Source organism: Ailuropoda melanoleuca, chromosome 11 (genome assembly GCF_002007445.2).
Source record: "Ailuropoda melanoleuca isolate Jingjing chromosome 11, ASM200744v2, whole genome shotgun sequence".
In the NCBI taxonomy this organism is placed as follows: domain Eukaryota; kingdom Metazoa; phylum Chordata; class Mammalia; order Carnivora; family Ursidae; genus Ailuropoda; species Ailuropoda melanoleuca.
In genome coordinates this window covers 109,108,618-109,128,031 of record NC_048228.1, presented here as the reverse complement: position 1 = coordinate 109,128,031, position 19,414 = coordinate 109,108,618, and the positions used below count along the sequence as shown (strand labels likewise).

Sequence of the window (19,414 nt, the reverse complement as noted above, 5' to 3'; positions counted from 1 at the left end):
AGACCCCATTATGGGGCAGAAAGGTTTGAGATGCCACACCCCAGGAGCAGCGCCTGTGACAGGCCTTCATTCAAGAGAAGTCCACCGACAGGGGGTGAATATGGATGGGACTTCTGCGGTTCTGGGGCCCAGCAAGCCTCCACCCCCACCTGGAGCAGGCTGAGTGCGTAGCATGGGGCAAAAGTGTGCTGCAGCTGAGTGCTGGCTGCCCCTCACCTGCCCCTCACCTGTCCTCCTCCTCCCCAGTGATCAGGCAGCTCGTGCTGTGGGTCTCGGGGGCCGCCACAGCCTGCAGCTCCCATCTGCACTCATAGGGGGGCAAGCAGCCAGACGCCAACCACCTGTTAATTGCTAGCTGAGCAAGCACATGGTCAAGGAGCACTGGCTCCCGTTCTGGCTGGACTTGGGGTGCGTGAGGCCCCCAAGATTCACTGGAGAGAGGAATGAGACTTCCCAAGAGGATTTAAGTGGTGAGGCCATCGCCGAGAGGACCGTTGTGGAGACCTCCCCGCATGCCCTGAGGAAGACAAAGCTCCCAGACCAGAAGGACTAGGCTTCCTGAATGTAGCCCGGGACTCGAGCCAGAGTGCTGACTCGGACAGAACTGAATGGGATCCACCCAGAGACCCACACGTGGACGCCTCCAGGAGCCCCTGGAGGGCTAAGCCAGGCCAGGCTGCTGCCACCAAGCATGCTCCGCACAGATGCCCCACGCTCAGCTGAGGGCTGTACTCGGGCTGATGGGGCCCCAAGATGCCCCAGACACCCAGACTAGAAGACTCAGGGATATGTGTCCGAGGCCAGGGTCACAGACAACAGTGGGACAAGGAGAATGGGGGCATTGCCCACCCTCCACACAGGCAGACCCTCTTTGAGCAACTGCTGTTGAATGAATGAATGAATGAACGCACAAATGAACACTCCAGCATTGTGGCAGTCAAATAGAATGTGAAACAGCAGTCCAAAGCAGAAGACAAAATGCCGTTTCAAGACAAATGTTAGAAATGAAGACACTTTCCAACTTAAATGCCTGAGCTTTGTAGAAATTCACTAGCACAGGAGCCCTTACACAGCCCACGGCCCTCGTAAGTGGCCAGTTAAACAAATATGTTACTATGATGAGTCTTTATAAAATTGTAGCATGTACACAAAGGCATCCCTGCTAACTCCGCTTTCCGGGGTGGGCGGCAGAGCACACGGCCAGGATCCATGACGCGGCAGCCACGATTTTTAACTGTGCCGTTCTGTGTACAGGAGGTCGCCGCAGGCCCGTGCTGTCCTTTGAGAGGCCCGCGCAGTGCTGGCCCAGGGCAGGCGTCCAGGCTCCTGGCCATCAGGAGTGTTCCCGGCTCCTCAACGGTGCCTCCCCTGTCTGCGCCAACACTGTGGTGGATGCTGACACCCCTTCCTCCTGGGGGCCTGCAGTTTGGGCCGAGCCAGGGAGAGGGGCCTGCGGGACCAGCCCCAGCGAGAGGCCAGCTCCGTGTCTCTAAGGAGCTTCCCCGGCAGACAAGACCCCACACGTGTTGTCACAACGTGCTGCTGGGAACAGAGCGAGTCCCACCTGACTCCCCGGGAGAGAGAGGATGCTGGAAGCTGGCACCTGCTTCCTCTGCACTTTGTCCCCCCAATGCCCCCCACCCCATACCTTTTCCCTTCACTGATTTTGCTTTGTCTGTGTTCACTGGGGAAAATGCCAGCCGGCCGTGAGCACGATTATATGCTGCATCCCGTGTGTCCTCCTGGTGAATCATTGAACCTGGGATGGTCCTGGGACCCTGACACAGGACTCTTAAGAGAGGAGTGAGAAATTAAAGATGCTCATGCAAGATCCTCCCCACGCCTAATTCCAGAGCAGTTTTCCTTCTGGTTTTTACCCTGTTGAGGTTCTATTAAGCACCCAGTTTAGCTGCTATCCCGTTTGGTCAGTTTGTGTAACCTGCAATTACATCAGCCAGTGAACTGGCCAGTACACTGCAGAGGGCACAGAGCTGCAGTGGGGGAAGGTGTAGGCAGGGGTGCAGGTGAGGGGCGCAGGCGGGGATGCTGGAGGGAGGCCTCCAAGCTGAAAGGCTGGTGTGCTGCAGGCACAAGGTAGGACATCCTCTGGTGGGAAAGGGAGAGCACTGATGGCCAGGCAAGTCCAGAGACCCCTCTGGCCCCTCCAGTCTCCTAGGAGAGGGGAGGGCCTCCTGGTCATTCTGGGGCCAGCCAGGACCTGCTCCTCCCACCAAAATCCTTATCTGACTCCCCTGATGCTTAAAACACATAGTGGCATGCTGGCTTCTGCGGCATCCCTCCCACCGCATCCTGACCTCCCTGTGATCTGGAAAGCACACCCCAGTTCCCCTCCCAGAGCAGAGAGAATCCAGCAAGACTTGTGGGCAGAATACAACAAAATGTTCTGGAACTTTGTGAAAGACCTTGACTGTCCCTTAACAAAACTGTATCATGCCTCATGCTCTCACAGGGGTCGTTGGCTAAACTGGGAGGACATTTCTAGCATCGCTTCCAGGACCAGCTCTTTTTTTTGTGCAAACACTGCAAGAGTTCGAGCCCCCCCACTTCCCGCGAGCTCTACGAGTGCCCCCACCCCACCCCGCCTGGCCCCTTTCTTTGCTAGCTGCTCCCTGGCTAAGACCCTGATGGCTCCCAGTCATCCCGCCTCCCCTTATATCTGCTCTGCAAGGATGCCCTGTGCAAGCTGCGCTTGTCGCCTGGCTCTCTTCCCCACACTGGCCTGCTCAGGGTCGTCCCTCCTCCAGGCCCGGGGTGCAGCTGGACCAAGGGGCACCCGGCACCTCGCTCAGGCCACCCTGATATATGCTCACCACTTGTGAGCAGACAGCCAAGCCTCAGGTTCCCCCACGACGGGCCCCTTGGCCCCATGCCCACTCACCTGGCAGGAGCGGAACTGGCTGACAAGCAGCGTGCACCGCTGTGGGTCCTTCCGCCCGTCCAGACTGTCCAGCTCGGCGGCCACCTGGTTCAGCTCCTCATCCGCATAGTAGAACTGGGCAAGCAGCTGCGGGTCCGACCTCTGCAGGGGAGAGAGGTCTGGGAGTGAATGAGAGTATCACCCCTCACAGGAAGCCCCACACCTGTCCTAACCCCCCACCCACCCACCCCTGTCTGCATTTCAGCCCACAGGGCTGTGCCCACTTCTCAGAAGGCTGCCCAGACGGTGGGGCCCCAGAGGACAGAAATTCTGTGGGGAAGCCAGATTCCAGGCCCAAAGCTTCCAGTGGCGGGAAGACTCACAGACGAGGGGCTCACGGAGAGTGGGGTCCAGGCTGCAATGGCTCTGAATAAGCAGTTTTTATTTATGAAACGAGACAACAATGACAGACAGCAGGTGAAGAAAGTGGCCCAGACTAACACAACACAATTTCCTCAAATGAAGCCTCATCGGTGGTTGTCAACCCCTGCTCTGCCCTCTAGAATATTCTCAGCCTTCAGCCCAGTTTCCATAATGCCAGAAAATGCCAATGCTCTGTGGCAGGAAGCCCCTTCCTCAGGGGCTCCCCTCTCACCCTACTTCCAGCAAAACCTGGGTGTCCTGTTCCCCGATGGGCCTGCAGACAGCCCTGAACCCGCTCACCACTCTACTCCAGCCTCAGCAGCCTGCTGCCCCCACACAACTCCTTGCTCCCTCCACACACCAGCCTGCTCCCCCATACACGCCTGCTCCCTCCACACATCCGGCCCAGCTCCCTCCACACACCCACCTGCCCCTCCCACACACCTACAGCTCCATCCACACACCCACCTGCTCCCCTCACACACCAGTCCGCTCCCCTCACACACCAGTCCGCTCCCCTCACACACCTGTCCTCTCCCACCACACATCAGCCTGCTCCCCCCATACACCAGTCTGGTCCCCCCACACACCCGCCCTCTCCCTCCACACACCAGTCGGCTTCCCTCACACCTGGCCTGCTCCCCTCACAACCTGCTGCTCGACTTACACACCCGGTTGGCTCCCACCACACACACACCTCACACTCAGCCCACTCCCCTCACACACCAGCCTCTCCCTCCACACACCGGTTTGCTGCCCTCACACAGCGTCCTGCTCCCCTCACACACCCGGCCAGTCTCCCACCACGCACCTGGCCTGCTCCCCTCACATACTGGTCTGTTCCCCTGACACACCAGCCTCTCCCTCAACACACCAGTTTGCTCCCCTGACACATCCGGCCTGCTCCCCTCACACAGCAGTCTGCTCTCCTCACACACCAGTCTGCTTCCCTCACACACTCGGCCTGCTCCCCTCACACATCAGTCTGCTCCCCTCACACACCAGCCTCTCCCTCCACACACCAGTTTGCTCCCCTCACACACTCGGCCTGCTCCCCTCACACAGCAGTCTGTTCCCCTCACACACCAGCCTCTCCCTCCACATACCAGTCTGCTCCCCTCACACACCAGCCTGCGTCCTTCGCACACCTGGCCTGCTCCCCTCGCACACTAGTCTGCTCCCCTGACTCACCAGCCTCTCCCTCCACACACCAGTTTAGTCCCCTCACACACTCGGCCTGCTCCCCTCATACAGCAGTCTGCTCCCCTCACAACCTGCTGCTCCCCTCACACACCCTGGTGGGCTCCCACCCCACACACACCACACACTCGGCCCGGTCCCCTCACACATCAGTCCGTTCCCCTCACACATCAGTCTGTTCCCCTCACACATCAGTCTGTTCCCCTCACACACCAGCCCGCTGCCCTCACACACCAGCCTGTTCCCCTCACACACCAGCCTGTTCCCCTCACACATCAGTCTGTTCCCCTCACACATCAGTCTGTTCCCCTCACACACCAGCCCGCTGCCCTCACACACCTGCCCGCTGCCCTCACACACCAGTCTGTTCCCCTCACACATCAGTCTGTTCCCCTCACACACCTGCCCGCTGCCCTCACACACCAGTCTGTTCCCCTCACACATCAGTCTGTTCCCCTCACACACCTGCCCGCTGCCCTCACACACCAGTCTGTTCCCCTCACACATCAGTCTGTTCCCCTCACACACCTGCCCGCTGCCCTCACACACCAGTCTGTTCCCCTCACACATCAGTCTGTTCCCCTCACACACCTGCCCGCTGCCCTCACACACCAGTCTGTTCCCCTCACACATCAGTCTGTTCCCCTCACACACCTGCCCGCTGCCCTCACACACCAGTCTGTTCCCCTCACACATCAGTCTGTTCCCCTCACACACCTGCCCGCTGCCCTCACACACCAGTCTGTTCCTCACACATCAGTCTGTTCCCCTCACACACCTGCCCGCTGCCCTCACACACCAGTCTGTTCCCCTCACACATCAGCCTGTTCCCCTCACACACCAGTCTGTTCCCCTCACACACCTGCCTGCTGCCCTCACACACCAGTCTGTTCCCCTCACACATCAGCCTGTTCCCCTCACACACCTGCCCGCTGCCCTCACACACCAGTCTGTTCCCCTCACACATCAGTCTGTTCCCCTCACACACCTGCCCGCTGCCCTCACACACCAGTCTGCTCTTGCTCCCTCTGGCCTCAGGCAGGCATGGCTTATTCCCTTAGGTCTGAGTTTCCAGAATTAGGAGAAACCCTCAGTAGAAGTGATGGAGCCCTGGAAGCTATTCTTGTAAGGCTGTTCTTCATGACCATACAGAGAACAACAAAGGAAAAGGAAAGATACCAAATCACGCAGGTGTTCAGATTGTTGGAAAAATCACGTGCGTATACCCGGCACGGCTGACCCAGAAGGTGGCACACAATTGTTTATAACCTAATCTTGTTAAATGTAGGGTAACTTATTTTCATAATTTTTGGCGGCCCTTTTTTTCCCACCGAAAGTGTTCCCCGCCACCCTGGCATTCCGCCCCCTCCCGTGTGCGGCCAGTCCACGGCGGCTCTTCCCGGCTCAGGGGTCTGGGCCCTTCAGTGCCTGACTCAGTCAGCTCTCCGTGCTGGTCCAGGGAGGAGCCCCCAGATGCGGCACAGAGACCCACGGACAGGGGTGCCCAGCCGAGGTGACTGGCCCAGGAGGTGGGCATGTGACCGGCAGGGCCAGGGAGGCCTTTCCCAGGATTGTCCAGCAGAGGATCGGAGAGAAGAGCCTGTTCTTTCAGCCACTCACCCAGCACTCTGCCAGGGTTGCAGGGGTCAGGGCACGGCCTGGGTGAGGCAGACCCAGACTGCCCCCCCCCACTGGTGTCCCAGCATCTCATGACCTCCTGGTCCTGGGAGCCAATGCAGCCCCTCAGAGGGCTCCGCTGACTTGCCCGGGTTCCCGTCACACCTAGGAGGGTAACCAGGGTACCCTCTGTGATGAACCAGGGACAGGATTGGGGTCAGGCGCTGGGCAATACTTTTTGCCTCTTTCCTGTTCCACTGACCGGGGGGTGGCGGGTGGTATGGAAAGTGATTCTCCAAAGGCCTCTCCCAGCCCTTCCCCCAAGGGCACAGAGTCCCAGGGAGGGGCAATGGTGGTGTTGGTGGGCAGGGGGTGGCGGTGGCCTCGGGGCCATTGACTGGAGGTCACTGACCTTCAGATGAGGCCCTGAGGCCTTGCTCTCTGCTTCTCAGAGGCAGCTCGAGTGTTACGCGAAATGAACTAAGTCAGTCAGAGAAAGACAAATACCATATGATCTCACTCATACGTGGAATTGAAGAAACAAAACAGGATCATAGGGAAAGAGAGGGAAAAGTAAAATAAGAGAAAATAAGACAGGGAGACAAACCATAAGAGACTCTTAGCTCTAGGAAACAAACTGGGGGTTGCCGGAGGGCAGAGGGGTAGACAGATGGGGTAACTGGATGATGGGCATTAAGGAGGGCACGTGAAGTGATGAACACTGGGTGTTACACGCAACTGACGCATCACTAAATTCTACCTCTGAAACTTAAAAAAAAAAAAAAAAAAGCAGCAGCAGCAGCCCCAGAATGGTGACCCAGCTACCCTGGGGGCTGCCAGCTTCCCTTCCGGCAGCCCTGGGTACCACTTCCTTGTCCTAAGGAAGGAGGGGAGTGCCTCAAATAGCACCTTGTTACCAGGTACATAGGGGCCATCCCTCCTCGGAGAGGGGCTGGGGCAAGGGGCTGAGGCCACCGCTGGCCATGACATATGCTGGACTCTGCTGGCGGTGAGCCTGGGCACCTGACACCCTGCTCAGGAGTTGATCCCAGTCGCCACAGCCACTGGCTTCCCTCTGGCCCCACACTCACCAGCTCCCCTCACAGCAGTGGGGTAGGAGGGCGGGGAGAGCAGGGGCACAGTGGGGACACCTTGCTGTGACCAAGAGCCTCCCACGGAGCTGGCCTGGAGCCCTCCTGGTCAACACACACCAGGGCCGGGGATACAGAGCCCTCCCCGCACCTGCTCCTGCAGTGTCCACCGCTGCTTGCCGGCAAGACACCAGCTGGCCCAGCAAACAGGCCAGGACTGAATTTAGGGCACTGGATAAGAACACCTCCAGGAAGCTAAGTCTCTGCTCCGAGAAAGAGGGCACAATGCAGGGGGCCATGCCCAAAACTGTTCGGAAAATAACAGAATCAGCCTTTGCTCTGGCAGTAAAAACCCCACCACATATAAGCAGACCTCAAATCCAAATATTCACACCGGTTGCTCAGGTGAGCCCGACACCCTCTGCTCTGGGCTGGTGTGGCAGAATCTGCTGCCTGGGAACTAGATTCCAGTGAATTACAGCTTCGCCCAGTGGCAGCAGCAACCGAAGGTCCACGAATGCCCGATGATGGCCGTGGTGCCCGCTGCCAGGAAGATAAAGCTCTGCCCCTCACAAGCTCCCATCCACCTGGCCGTCCCCCTCCCTGCACCCAGGAGGGGACTGAGCTTCAAGAGGGTCTCCTGGGTGGCCCCTAGCTCATGCGTGCACACACCCACACGCACACGCACACGTGCACACACGGGTCTTGCTCTGTGTTCTGGAGAGAGTAACAAACAAGTACCACGTGCGTCCATATGGAACTGCGAGGTGTGTCTGCGCGTGCGTGCGTGCGTGCTTGTGTGTGGAAAGGCACAAGAAAAGCGAACAGGAGCACCCAGTACTGAGTACACCCCCAGAGCTACGCGGGCTCTAAACCTCTTCACAACCACGCTTTCCCAGTCCGGGGCAGCTGGCAGGTGTGGCAGAATCTGCTGCCTGGGAACTGGATTCCAGTGAATTATAGACCCGAAAACCAGACCTACAGAGGTGTTGTCCCTCAGCTAAAAGAGAGCTGTAAACACACGTCCAACAGAGTAAGAGAATTCAGAAAAACTATTTACAGTTAGTGGTTATCTTTATGTTCCTGAGACTCAAAAGGTCTGTGCTATTTTAAAATCTCAGCCACACCCTGGGCTGGCGCTCCAGCCCCCTCGGGCCTGTCGCCCACAAAAGAATCAGAAGTGCGCTGTGCGCCCTGAGTCAGCCGGACCCGCCTGGAGGCCCCAGGTGCTGCGTGAGACAAACACTCCAGGTGGGGGGATCCCAGGAAATGAATTAACACAACTTACAAAATTCCATTTGCGCTGATTAAGCGAATCCGAAGGAGGAATGATGGCGCCCCATTCCCCTGAGTGTGTAGAGTCTGAAGAACAAGGGCTGCGTGGACACCCATCGTGACACCGCCTCGGCCCACAGGGCAGCAGCACCCTCAAGTTAGCGCGGAGGGCCGACCGCAGATGGAAGAGCGAGCGTTCAGGGGCGTGACAAGTTGTCTTTCTCTTTGATTTGACTCAGCCAGCCTTATTCTATGACATTTTAAAATTCAATTTTAAATTAAGATTTAAACGTCCCTAAGGAAAATGTCCACAACAAAGAGAACCAATTGGTATGCATAAGAACTCACTCTATTTTGGAATAAAAATGGTAATGAGTTAGAACTCGGTGGGAATGTCTTTTTTGGCACACTGTGTCAATATTTTCTCAAAATCAATTCAGGGCAGTGGAGGTTTTCACAGTTGCAAGAAGACAAAACTAAGCTCACGAAAGAAGCATCTGGTTTCGGAGGTCAAGTGACCATGAACAGAAAACGTGCAACAAAGAAGTACTAAGTCAAAGTGCACGCAGTGACTAATTCAGAACTAAATTTGTAAAGTTGATGAAATTACTTCTTCATTCAAAAACGCGCTCTGTGGTGTGGGAGGGGCACAGGCCGCAGGAGGCGGAGGTGGACTCAGCCCTGCCTCCAGGTGCCCTGCCCAGTCAGGCCCTGAGGGTGCTGGCGCATATCCCACAGTTCCTGGCTGGCTGGACTCGAGCAGAATGCATGAGCTGGGAGCCTCCCCTAAGGGGCAGGAACCCCCAGCCCTGTGCAGGGCACCCACATGAAGAGATTAAAGCTCATGAGTAAAAGGAACGGCCAAGGTCACACTGCTGGGCAGGATGGAGCCCAAAGTAGACCCAGGGCTCACACTAAGGACCCTCAGGCATCCTCGTGGGAAAGAGGGGGGAGTAAGTGTGGTGCGGGTTCCCATCCCTTTCATGCCTTTTGCTTCCCAACTAAGAGGTGAGCACTGCAGAGGGAGAGCCTTACAGGGACGCCCCCTGTTCACTCCAGAGCACCAGCCACCCAGCCTCAGACAAGCTACACAACAGGGAGGAGAAGAGGATGAGGCAGATGGCCAGACAGGTGGGCAGGACAGATGGCAGGACAGGCGGACTGGCCAGACCAGAAAGAACCAGCCCCCCACACCCTCAGTGTAAGCCCAGTGATGGAGCATAGCTCAGGTAACATGTGGGGAGTCCCGGCCCCCTGCCCACCACCCTCCACCCTCTTCCCAGCGGCTGTCCCAGGACGTGAGCTGGTCTCCCAACGCTCGTTCCCAAGACAGACCACCCCATGTGCCCCCCACCACCCCAACACTCAGCAGAAGAGAGCCTTCCAGACCTCAGCGGACCCCTGGTAGGCTTCAGCTGGACAGAGTCCAGGGCTGAGGCTGGGGGCCTCAGGCGCCAGCGCAGACCTGGACCTCTCTTAGACCAGCTTTCCAGTAAAGCCTTGGACCCCCCACTGCAACACCACAGATCCAAGAATGCTGCAAAGAAAGCAGAGAAAAGCCCCCAGTTGTAGTACTTTGAATTTGACTGCTCCTCCTCGGTGGTGTCCCCCGCCAACTCAGCCAGCCAATCTTCAGGCCCTGGGCACAGGAGAAGCGGCCAGACCACACTGCACTGTTAAGGAAAGCCACCGACCACGGGTCACCAGGCCCGGAACCCTTCACTGCCTCCAAACACGGACCACGACCCTCCTGCAGGTCTGCACCACCCTCTGGCCCCACCAAGGTCTGGCCGACTTGCGGTCCCATGCCCCATGCCTCCATCAGTACACCCCGGGACGGCCGGGCCCCAGACACCAGCCACCCTTCCGCAGATCTGGTGTCCCAAACAGGTAGGCACTCCTGCTGTTACATGGCAGCAGCCCTGCCCTCTGGCCCATCCAGGACAGGTGGCCGGTTACTCCTGGCCCATCCCCACTCGACAGCCTGCTTTCTCCACTGGGGGCTGCAGACAGCATGCCCAGGCACCAGGTGGGACTGTCAGGGGCTCTGTCCTGTGCGGCCCCCTCCCCACGACTGGCAACAGCTGCCGCTGGTTGGCCCTCCCACTCTGCTCGCTCCCAGGACTCAGGAACCTGCTCTTCCTGGCCTTCAGGCTTCGGTGTGGGGCTGAGCCCCAGAAACCTCACCACCCCTGTGGCCCCCCGCCCCGGTCCAGCACGCCTGGTGGCCAGCTGCTTCCTGATGGGACTCGAGGAGGATGACAAAGCTCCGTGGTTTAGGTATTGGTGGGCAGAGCTCGGTGCAGATGGATCACAGAGAAAACCGTCAAGAACTACGTCACCTAACTTCCATAACCCAACACCCCCTCAGAGGAGGTAAGGGCTATTCCCCAATCTGCACGGGGGAGAGGTTCACAAATCCACCCAGGATCACACATTCAAAAAGGAGCCTCACCTGTCACTCTGCCTCCCTGACAAAGGATGGCTTTTTTCCACCACTCAGTTTCCCTACTGGCTCCTGTTGGGGGTTAAGAGCAAGAGCCACACAGAGCTGCCACCTGGGCTGCCACCATGTGTCCCTGATAGAAAGCTGGTGGGTCCCACCAGGGTCAGGTCAGTGGCTCAGGGTCCAGGATCACGTGCCCACGGAGGGCCAGCATGCAATGACAGCACACGTCAACTCTGAATGCCCAGGGAGCAAGCCTCCATGCCAGGAGGCTGGCCCCTTCCTGGGCTGTAGCCAGAAAATCATCTCCGAAGCCCAGGAACCACCCCACCCAGCGCAGGCCCCAGTGGTTGGTCAGCCGGGCCCCGCACGCGCCTGAAGCCCAACCCGAGCCACAGACGGCCTGTCCTCAGTTATGTGGTGGCCACAGCCAGTCCACCCGGAACTGTGCTGCCTCAAGGGCACAGCACTTTGCAGCAGAACACAGCCAAACGCTTGCCCAGAAAGACTGATGACTGACGTCAATAAATATTTTATCTCTATGGTATAGTAACAGACACGCTGTTCTGATAATGCGTTTGGAGGAATCAAGGGCCCCCAGCAGCATGGGCAAGAGTGTGTGCCCAAGATGGCAAGACGAACCAGGTGGGCCCAGAATGTAGAAGCAATGTGCTGGGCTCAGGTGCAGGGTGGGCTGAAGGTTCAAATCCAGCTCAGTCACTCACTGGACAGTGATCATGGGCGCCCATGTCTCAGTTTGTCACTTGCAAAATGGGCTTAAAGCACACGGAGTACCTGGCAAGTGCCTGGGGCACAGCAGACACTCAGTAAGGAGTCATCAGGGGTCATCGGTACCAGTAAGGGCGAAGGTAGTGGAAGCTGCCAAGGGGGATAAAAAATAAGCCAAACAATGACGTCACTCTTGATAGCATCATCCCCCAAGAGTGGCCTGAGCTCTCCACAGGACAGCGCCTTCCCAAAACAGCCGACCACACGATGTCCAACCAACAGAGCCGCGTGGGGAACCTCAGCACCCAGGAGGTGGCAAGGACCCACAGCAAGGGTGGGAGACACCCCTCCCCCGAACCTGGTCCCTGGATCTCTGGCTGACGGGTCCAGATAGGCACACTAGGGGTTGATCTGGGACATGCCTCCTGCTCAGTGCCCCTGTGTCTTTCCGAGCTCCTTAGTGAGGCTGACACATCAGGGGGCACTGAGTGCAGGGGCGCAGGGGCAGCATACTGGGGGCTGGGATGTGAGGCATTAGGACAAGAGGCTGGGGCGGGATGTCGGGGGCTGGGGTGCGGGGCACTGGGGACAAGAGACAGGGAATGGGGGGTGGGTGCGGGACACTGGGGCTCAGGAGCCGGGCATTGGGGACAAGGGGACCGGGCACAGGTGTCCAGGTGAGCCTGGAAGGGAGGGCTGGGGTGCGGCGCGGGCAGCTTCGCAGGAAGCAACAGCTGCAAGTGAGCAGCAGGTGGAACCTCAGGCTGCCACGGAGGCCAGGAGGTTGGTGATGTCCAGACAGAGCGACGTGGGAGGGTTATGAGGCCGAGAGAGTGAGCGGAGCGGCGGGAGGAGCGCAGGAGGGCAGGACGCTGGCGCCCTCTCACTCGAGCTCATGGAACACACGCAGCACCACTCGCTGCCTCTGGCTGGTGCGTGTGTGACCAGGGGTGTGTGACCACCACCTTCTGACTCAGGCTGGCATCTGGGCCAGTCGGCCACCCACCTCGTGCTGGCCAGCCCTGGCCCCTCCCTGCTCCAGGTCCCTCCCTTAATCCCTGACCCTTCAGAGACCTGGAACAGGTGGCAAGCACCACCACCCCCTTCCCTAACTCTGGCTCAAAGATGGCAGAGAGCTGGCTGGATGGGCAGGGTTCCTGGGGGGCCCAGGGGAGGAGCCTCCTGAGCCCTCCTGCTGCAGGCCTCGGCTGGAGTGTGGGTCAGCAAGCTTGGAGAGTCACCCCAATACCAGAAGACCTCTGCTGAGCCAGCTGCAGAAGAAGTCTGGACAGACATGGGCAGGGGTCCCCCTCCACAGGAGGGGTGCAGGAGAGGGACAGCACTCAGACGGCGTATAACTCAGACTCAGGAAACTAAGGTGAGCAGACATAGCACAGCCCAACTTCCCCGTGAATTCAAAAATGGTTCTAGAACCGCTCCCCAGCACACCGACCTGGAAGAAGGGTCCCCAGGCTGAATCTGGACACCCACAAGAGAGCACACCACATCCTCTTAGAGAGATGGCAAGGGCAATTTGTAATGACATCTGGGCTCCAGTTATCCCAGCAAGAAGTAGTCATGAAATCTTACCCATACCTAAGACGTTCACACGTCATTCTGAGACAGAGCTTTGAACTCATTAATTTTTGTTTAAGGTATTTTTATCACCATAACCATTGTTGCCCCAAATGATGTTTTAGAAGAACCTTCTTAAGCAAAGCCGACAGTGGGCCTCCCTGAGGCGAGCCCAGTACTCTGCCACTTGCCACATGTTCTGCTAATTAGTGCCCTGAAAACTCAAGATTGTAGGACCAGTTTAGACACCCAATAAACCAGTTCCCTGTTATCTACCAGCCAAGTGGGTCACCTTGCAAGGGCCACTTCCCTGCTGCGGGCCGCTCTGGAGGGTGACAGAGGAACGGCTCAGGAGAAAGCCCTCTGACTGCAGAGGGTCCCCGCCCTGGTGGCACGGCCAGGGGCCCCACAGTGCCTGTAGAAGCATGCTCTAGTCCCATCAGGAGACAGACCCACACTGCCGGGGGAGATGTTCCTGAGACACAGGCCCTCACCCTGGGAGGAGGCTAGACTGCCCTCTCTTGGGCTGGGACACCCCCCTTCCAGAGGAAGCAGCCAGGCGTGGGACCCTGCAACACCCCAGGTGACCACACGGGCCGTGGCTGCAGTGTTTGGTCTGCACCCCAAACCAGATGCAGCACCTGGAGATAACTGACTGTCCAGTGAATGGTTTTCAGAAGGAAAACGAATTCGCGAACCTCGCAGTCCAGCAGCATACACATGAATGCCACAGCAGGAGCGCTGGCTGGGGGTTACACCCCGTAGCTCTGGCAGGATCATGGAGCTTTTCTGTAACTGCGGGGGCAGGGGCACAGGCGTCGGCCCATCTGGAGAGGGAGGTGTGCTCTGTGCCCCCAGACCGCACCGGACAGCTGCCTATAAACTGCAGGAGATCTGTTCTGAACTTTCTTTCAAATACATGTTATTTTCAAAACTGACTATTAAATAGTGAACTTGCTAGGATGACAATCACCTCTGTCCCCACGCTGCTAGCAACCACGGGACATTGTCTCAGGGCCCCGGGGGCACCCCCTCCTGCACCCCCACCGCTGGGACAGAGTCCTGGGCTCGGCCCGCCTGGCTAACAGCAGGCCGGGAACCAGACGGGCCGGGGGCGGGGGGCTGTAGTCTTCTCAGCTTCTAGGACAGGTGGGAATCTACCCAAGGGAAACGGAAATTTAAATTGCTTGTTTATGAATCCTGTCCTTCAAAAAGAATTTGAGGTGATTGACTAAATCTGAACACAGGTGAACTGAGCCTGTTCATTTAAACAGAGGACCAATTAAAGGGTCCAAACAGGGGTCCCAGGTCTGGGACCAAGTGTGGTAGTGCAGGTGGGTTATGACAGCAGCTGGGCTACTCTGATCTCTGTTTTGCCAGCTCGGGCCCAGGCCCATGAGTGTCCCCCAGTCCGAGGCATATCAACAGCGCCGACATGAAGTGGACTGGGAGAGGCTGACCCCACACCTGTAGGGAGCCTCGTCCTGGGCCAGCCCCACCTGGGTCCTGGGAGCACGCTGGTCAGGGAGGAACATGGAATTCCAAGGCGTGTCCCAATGGGAGGACCTAAGAGACAGGACATCACCAGAAACCAGCACCGAGGGAGGTCTCCCTGGCTGAGCAGGTGGGGTTAATGCACCCCCTTGGAAGCCCCTGGACTGCCCCGCTCTGAGGGATTCAAGGACTTAGAACCCACGTGGTTTCTGCCAGCTTGGACCCAGGCCCTCTGACCACACGTCACTCAGGGCCACGCGGGTGGTGCTGCTCAGGGATGGTCTGTGGACAAGCAGATCCAACGGGTCAGGACGACAAGCCCAGCCACCCCTTCCCAAAGAGCATAATCCCAGCTTTTAGAACCAGTTTTACCGAGATATAACTCACATCCCATAATATCCTCCCAGTGAAAGTACGCAACTCAGGGGTTTCAGTATATTCACGGGCTCATGCAGCCATCACCGTGAACTGATTTTAGAAGGCCTCCATCGCTCCGAGGGAAAGCTTACTCCCATTACCAGTCATCTTTCTACTGGCCCCTGATCACGGTCTTTACCGATTTGCCTATTCGTTTCGTGCAAATGGATCACACAAGACGTAGGTGTTTGTGTCTGGCTCCTTCCCCTCCGCACGTTCTCCAGGTTCACCCACGTTGTGGCGTATGTCAGCCCTCTTTATGGGTGAGTAGCCTGCCACTGTGTGGACGGACCACATCTTGTTGATTGCTCCACTCATTGGTTGGTGGACACGTGGATTGTTTCTACCTTGTGGCAATGGTGAATAATGCTGCTATGAACATGCTTCTGTGTGGACGTGAGTGTTCCGTTTGTCTTGGGCATAAACCTAGAAGGGGAGTTTTGGGTCACGCGGTAACTCTGGGTGACACTGAGGAAATGCCAGCTTGCTCTCCAAAGTGGCTGCGCCGCGAAACGATCCCACGATCCCACGATCCCACGGCAGCTGTGTTTGAGGCTCCCGCTCTCTCCACAGCCTCAGCAGCCCCCTGGGGCCTCTGTGACTTCGATTCCAGCCTCCAGCCGTAGCGGGGGTGGGGTGGTGCGAGGCGCCCCCTCCGTGGATTTTGATCTGTGTCTCCCTGCTGAGTGAAGATGTGCAGCTCCTTTTCTGTGCTTATTGGCCCTTTGTAAGTCTTCTCTGTTGCTGTCCTTCCTCCCAGCATGCTGTCATTCTGCATGTGAGTCAGAGGAGGGAAGGCAGTCACGCTCTCTGGCCTGAACAGATCTGCTGTCCCACAGCTGCGTAAGTGCGCGGTTTAGACTGGGCCTCTGCTGGGAGGAGGGTCCCTCTGCTACAGCCAAAGCCAAAGCCAGGTGTGGACTGGGCAGTGTGGTACCTTCATCACCGTTGGGAACATGCTTACGTGCCGTAAAGGGAATCCTTGGGGCAAGGCAAAGGTGCTTCCCATCACCTGCCTTGGGACCCCAGAAATGGTTCCTATCCATGTGCAGTGGCCCTCAAAGTCCACTGAAAACGTAGAATGTGATTTCTTTGGAAAAGGGTCTTTGCAAATGGCAGGAAGGTAGGATCTTGGAATGAGAGCATCTGGATTATTGAGGTTAGGCCCTACATCCAAGGGCAAGTGTCCCTACATCAGAAGGGGAGGTACACACGGAGGAGAAGCCACGGGAAGCATAAGTAGACATCGGAGCAAGGTGTCTACAAGCCCAGGAATGCCTGGAGCCCCCAGAATCCAGAAGAGACAAGGACCAGATTCTCTCTCAGAACCTCTGGAGAACGAACCCTTTTTCAGACTGTCGTCTCCTGAGCCATGAAAGAATGAATTTCCTTATTTTTAAGCCACCTACTTTGTGGTATCTGGTTACCGCAGCCGGGGAAAAGGAGCGTACCTGCCTTGCACCACACCCCAACTACCTGAACGCCCCAGAGCCCAGGGGGGAGGGGGCTCACCTTGTCATGGCTATGTTGGAGGCACTCAGAAGTTCTTCATTTTTCCAACTTCAGTCCACGTATCCTGTGAACTTGCCCTGGGCACAGCTTGCCCCAGAGCCCAGGTGAAAATGACCAGGGTTCTAGGCCTTGCAGCACTTCCTGGCTGCCCCAGCCCACGAACAGGGGTGTCCCCGGTTCTCAGCCAGCTCACACTTGGGGGCCTCCTGGTACCTCCGAGGACGCGCGCTGCCCCATGTCTGGGCACTCTCTTTTGACAAATCTGTCACTGCAGGAGGGAGACAGGCCTGCACATGAATCCTGCTGGCCCAGAGCAGAGAACCCCCAAGAGGGACACAGGGATAGGGCTAAAGTGCACGACTCACTCAGAAGGGAGGATATTATCTCCATTAAGCCTTCTGTTCACTGTGGCAGTGCTGCTGTAGGGCCCTGTGGGGGGTGCCTGCCCCAGGACACCTGCAAACAGGCCAGCCTACCTCCGGAAGGTCCCGGGACCCCAAGTGTCATGCCATCCCAGAGGCAGACAGGAAGAGCGTCTGCCCGAGACCTCAGGCCTCATCCAGCAGGAGCCCACCTGAGGGGCTCAGGAGAATTGGGGGCAGAGTAGGGTCAAAAGGGCAAACAGAACCATCCAAAACCAGAATGATCAGCAAACAAGGAGTGGTTTTCCCTCAGATGTGTGGAATATTCTTCCTCAAGGGCTCAGACTGGTTTCCCAAGACTGCTGTGTCATGTACGAGTTCAACCAGCTGGTTATCTACACCTAACCAATGCTGTACACCGGCTATGGGGTTGGAGAACTAGGCCAGTCAGGGCCCGCCCCTGTGGGTGTTCGGGTATATCCAGGGATGGTTTCAGCCGACAGAACAGAGTCCAGAAATAAACCCACACATACATGGGCAACTGATTTTTCACCAAGGTACCGAGGACATTAGACGGAGAAAGAGACTCTTTTCAAGAAATACTGCTGCAACAATCGGACAGCCACAGGCACAAAATGACCCTCAAACCTTACCTGTTAACATACACAAAAACGAACTCAAAGTAGAAAAATCTTAGTGCTCTTAGGCTTGACAAAGTGTTCGTAAATAGTTCACAGAGAACGTGAACTATATAAAAGAAAAAAATCAATAAATTGTATTTCATCAACATTAAAAAGTTTGTTCTTCAAAAGACCCCGTTAAAATTAAAAGTCAGGCCACGGACTTGGAGAACATACTTGTCAAACGTGTATATTTTGAAGGACTAACATCTAGAACATAGAAGAACTCTCACAGCTAAACAAGACCACTACTTGATTTTAAAACGGGCAAACATTTGAACAGACGCTTACGTAAAGAAGACCTACAGACTGACCGATGAGCATGAAAAGATGCTCAGCGTCATGGTCGAGAGAATGCAAATTCAGGCCACCATAAGCGGCCACCTCGCACCCCTCTGAACGGCTAAAGTTTGAACACTGACTATACCAAGTGTTGGCGAGGACGCCGAGCGCCTGGAACCTTTTACCCTAGTGTGGGGGTGTGCAGCGGCCCAGCCTTTGGGAAACAGATCGGCCGCTTCTTGAAAAGCTCGCCAGCCACGTGAACTAGGCGTGCAGCTCCCAGCTCTCCCGGGAGTTGAAGTGCACATTCACACGAAGCTGTGTATGCGAGCGCACAGAGAAGCTTCATCCCTGGCAGTGAAGGCCTGGAAGAACCCGCACGTCCGCTCATCGTGAGCACGGACAGACAGACAAGCTGTGGGCCGTCCGCACAGCGGAGCTCGCGTTGGCAACAAGAAGGGCAGAGCTACAATGTGAATCTCAACATATTTGGGTTGAACTGAAGCCAGACAAAACAGATGACACACGGTGAGCAGGTATAAGTCTGTGTATCCACAATTCCAGGCCACGCAAACTGCACCAAGCGACAGAAGGCAGAGCCGTGGCTGTCGGGGGAGGTGACAGGCCAGCCCCACCCTCTCACTCTCCTGTCAACCACAGGACCTCGAGGACAAGATCATAGCCCGGGGAAGCCCAGGCTGAGGGGCTGCCTGGGGTCAGCCAGGGGCGCAGGGGCCAACCTGGGAGGCCCTGGGGGAACACTCGGCATGGAGGCCAGAGGGCCCATCAAGGGCCACCCTCTGCTAGGGACACCCTGAGGTACCGGCCCGGAGGACGGCGAGCCCCTGAATCTGTCACAAGCCACCAGGTCAACAGCAGGACCCCTCACGCCTGGAATGGCCCCTGGGGGTGCCTTAGTTGATCCCACCCACGGCTGAAGCCCACGGTGGGCCCACCCCTGAGGCCTGGGGCCAGAGTGGGCCAGAAGGCAGGTGAACACTCTGTCTTTGAGGGCCAAAGCAGAACTGGAAAGGCCTTGACCTGGGCTGCTGATGCCACTCCCCCAGGAACACTGTGCTGGCAGGCTGGTTCTCAACCCAACAGCTGGCAGCCCCTGGGTCCCCTGGATGTGAGGAGCCCTGCCTGCTCAGCGATGAGACTAAGGTTGGGGCTGCGGGGTCAGGGTTGGTGCCCCAGCATGGCCCAGGGCTGGGCAGCCATGTGGAACCCTGTGGAATCCCCGCCCCAGCCCACAGGCCCAGTGCATGGGGGCACGGAGGAAGGAGGGTGGGCGGCTCTGAGGCTTGGCCAGCCTGTGGTGGTGACGCGGCCCATGTGCAGAAGGAGGCCAAGGCAGGCACGTACCCTACGGGGGACATGTCCCGTCCAAAGAGGAATGTTTCATTTACTGTCACATGTTCGCGTGACCAAGA

At 57.4% G+C, this 19,414-nt stretch overlaps 1 protein-coding gene across 4 annotated transcripts in view; it reads right to left on the bottom strand.

The window, feature by feature from the left end:
- The window catches only part of ZFYVE28 (zinc finger FYVE-type containing 28), a 110,972-nt gene that overhangs the window by 52,030 nt on the left and 39,528 nt on the right, over positions 1 to 19,414 (bottom strand). For all 4 annotated transcript variants that reach the window (XR_004628951.1, XM_034672208.1, XM_034672210.1 and 1 more), the window contains exon 2: positions 2,900 to 3,040. Coding sequence is in view for 3 of the 4 variants with exons in the window: in XM_034672208.1 (XP_034528099.1) it covers positions 2,900 to 3,040 (141 nt within the window). In the remaining variant the exon portion in view is untranslated. The remainder of the gene's footprint in view (positions 1 to 2,899; positions 3,041 to 19,414) is intronic.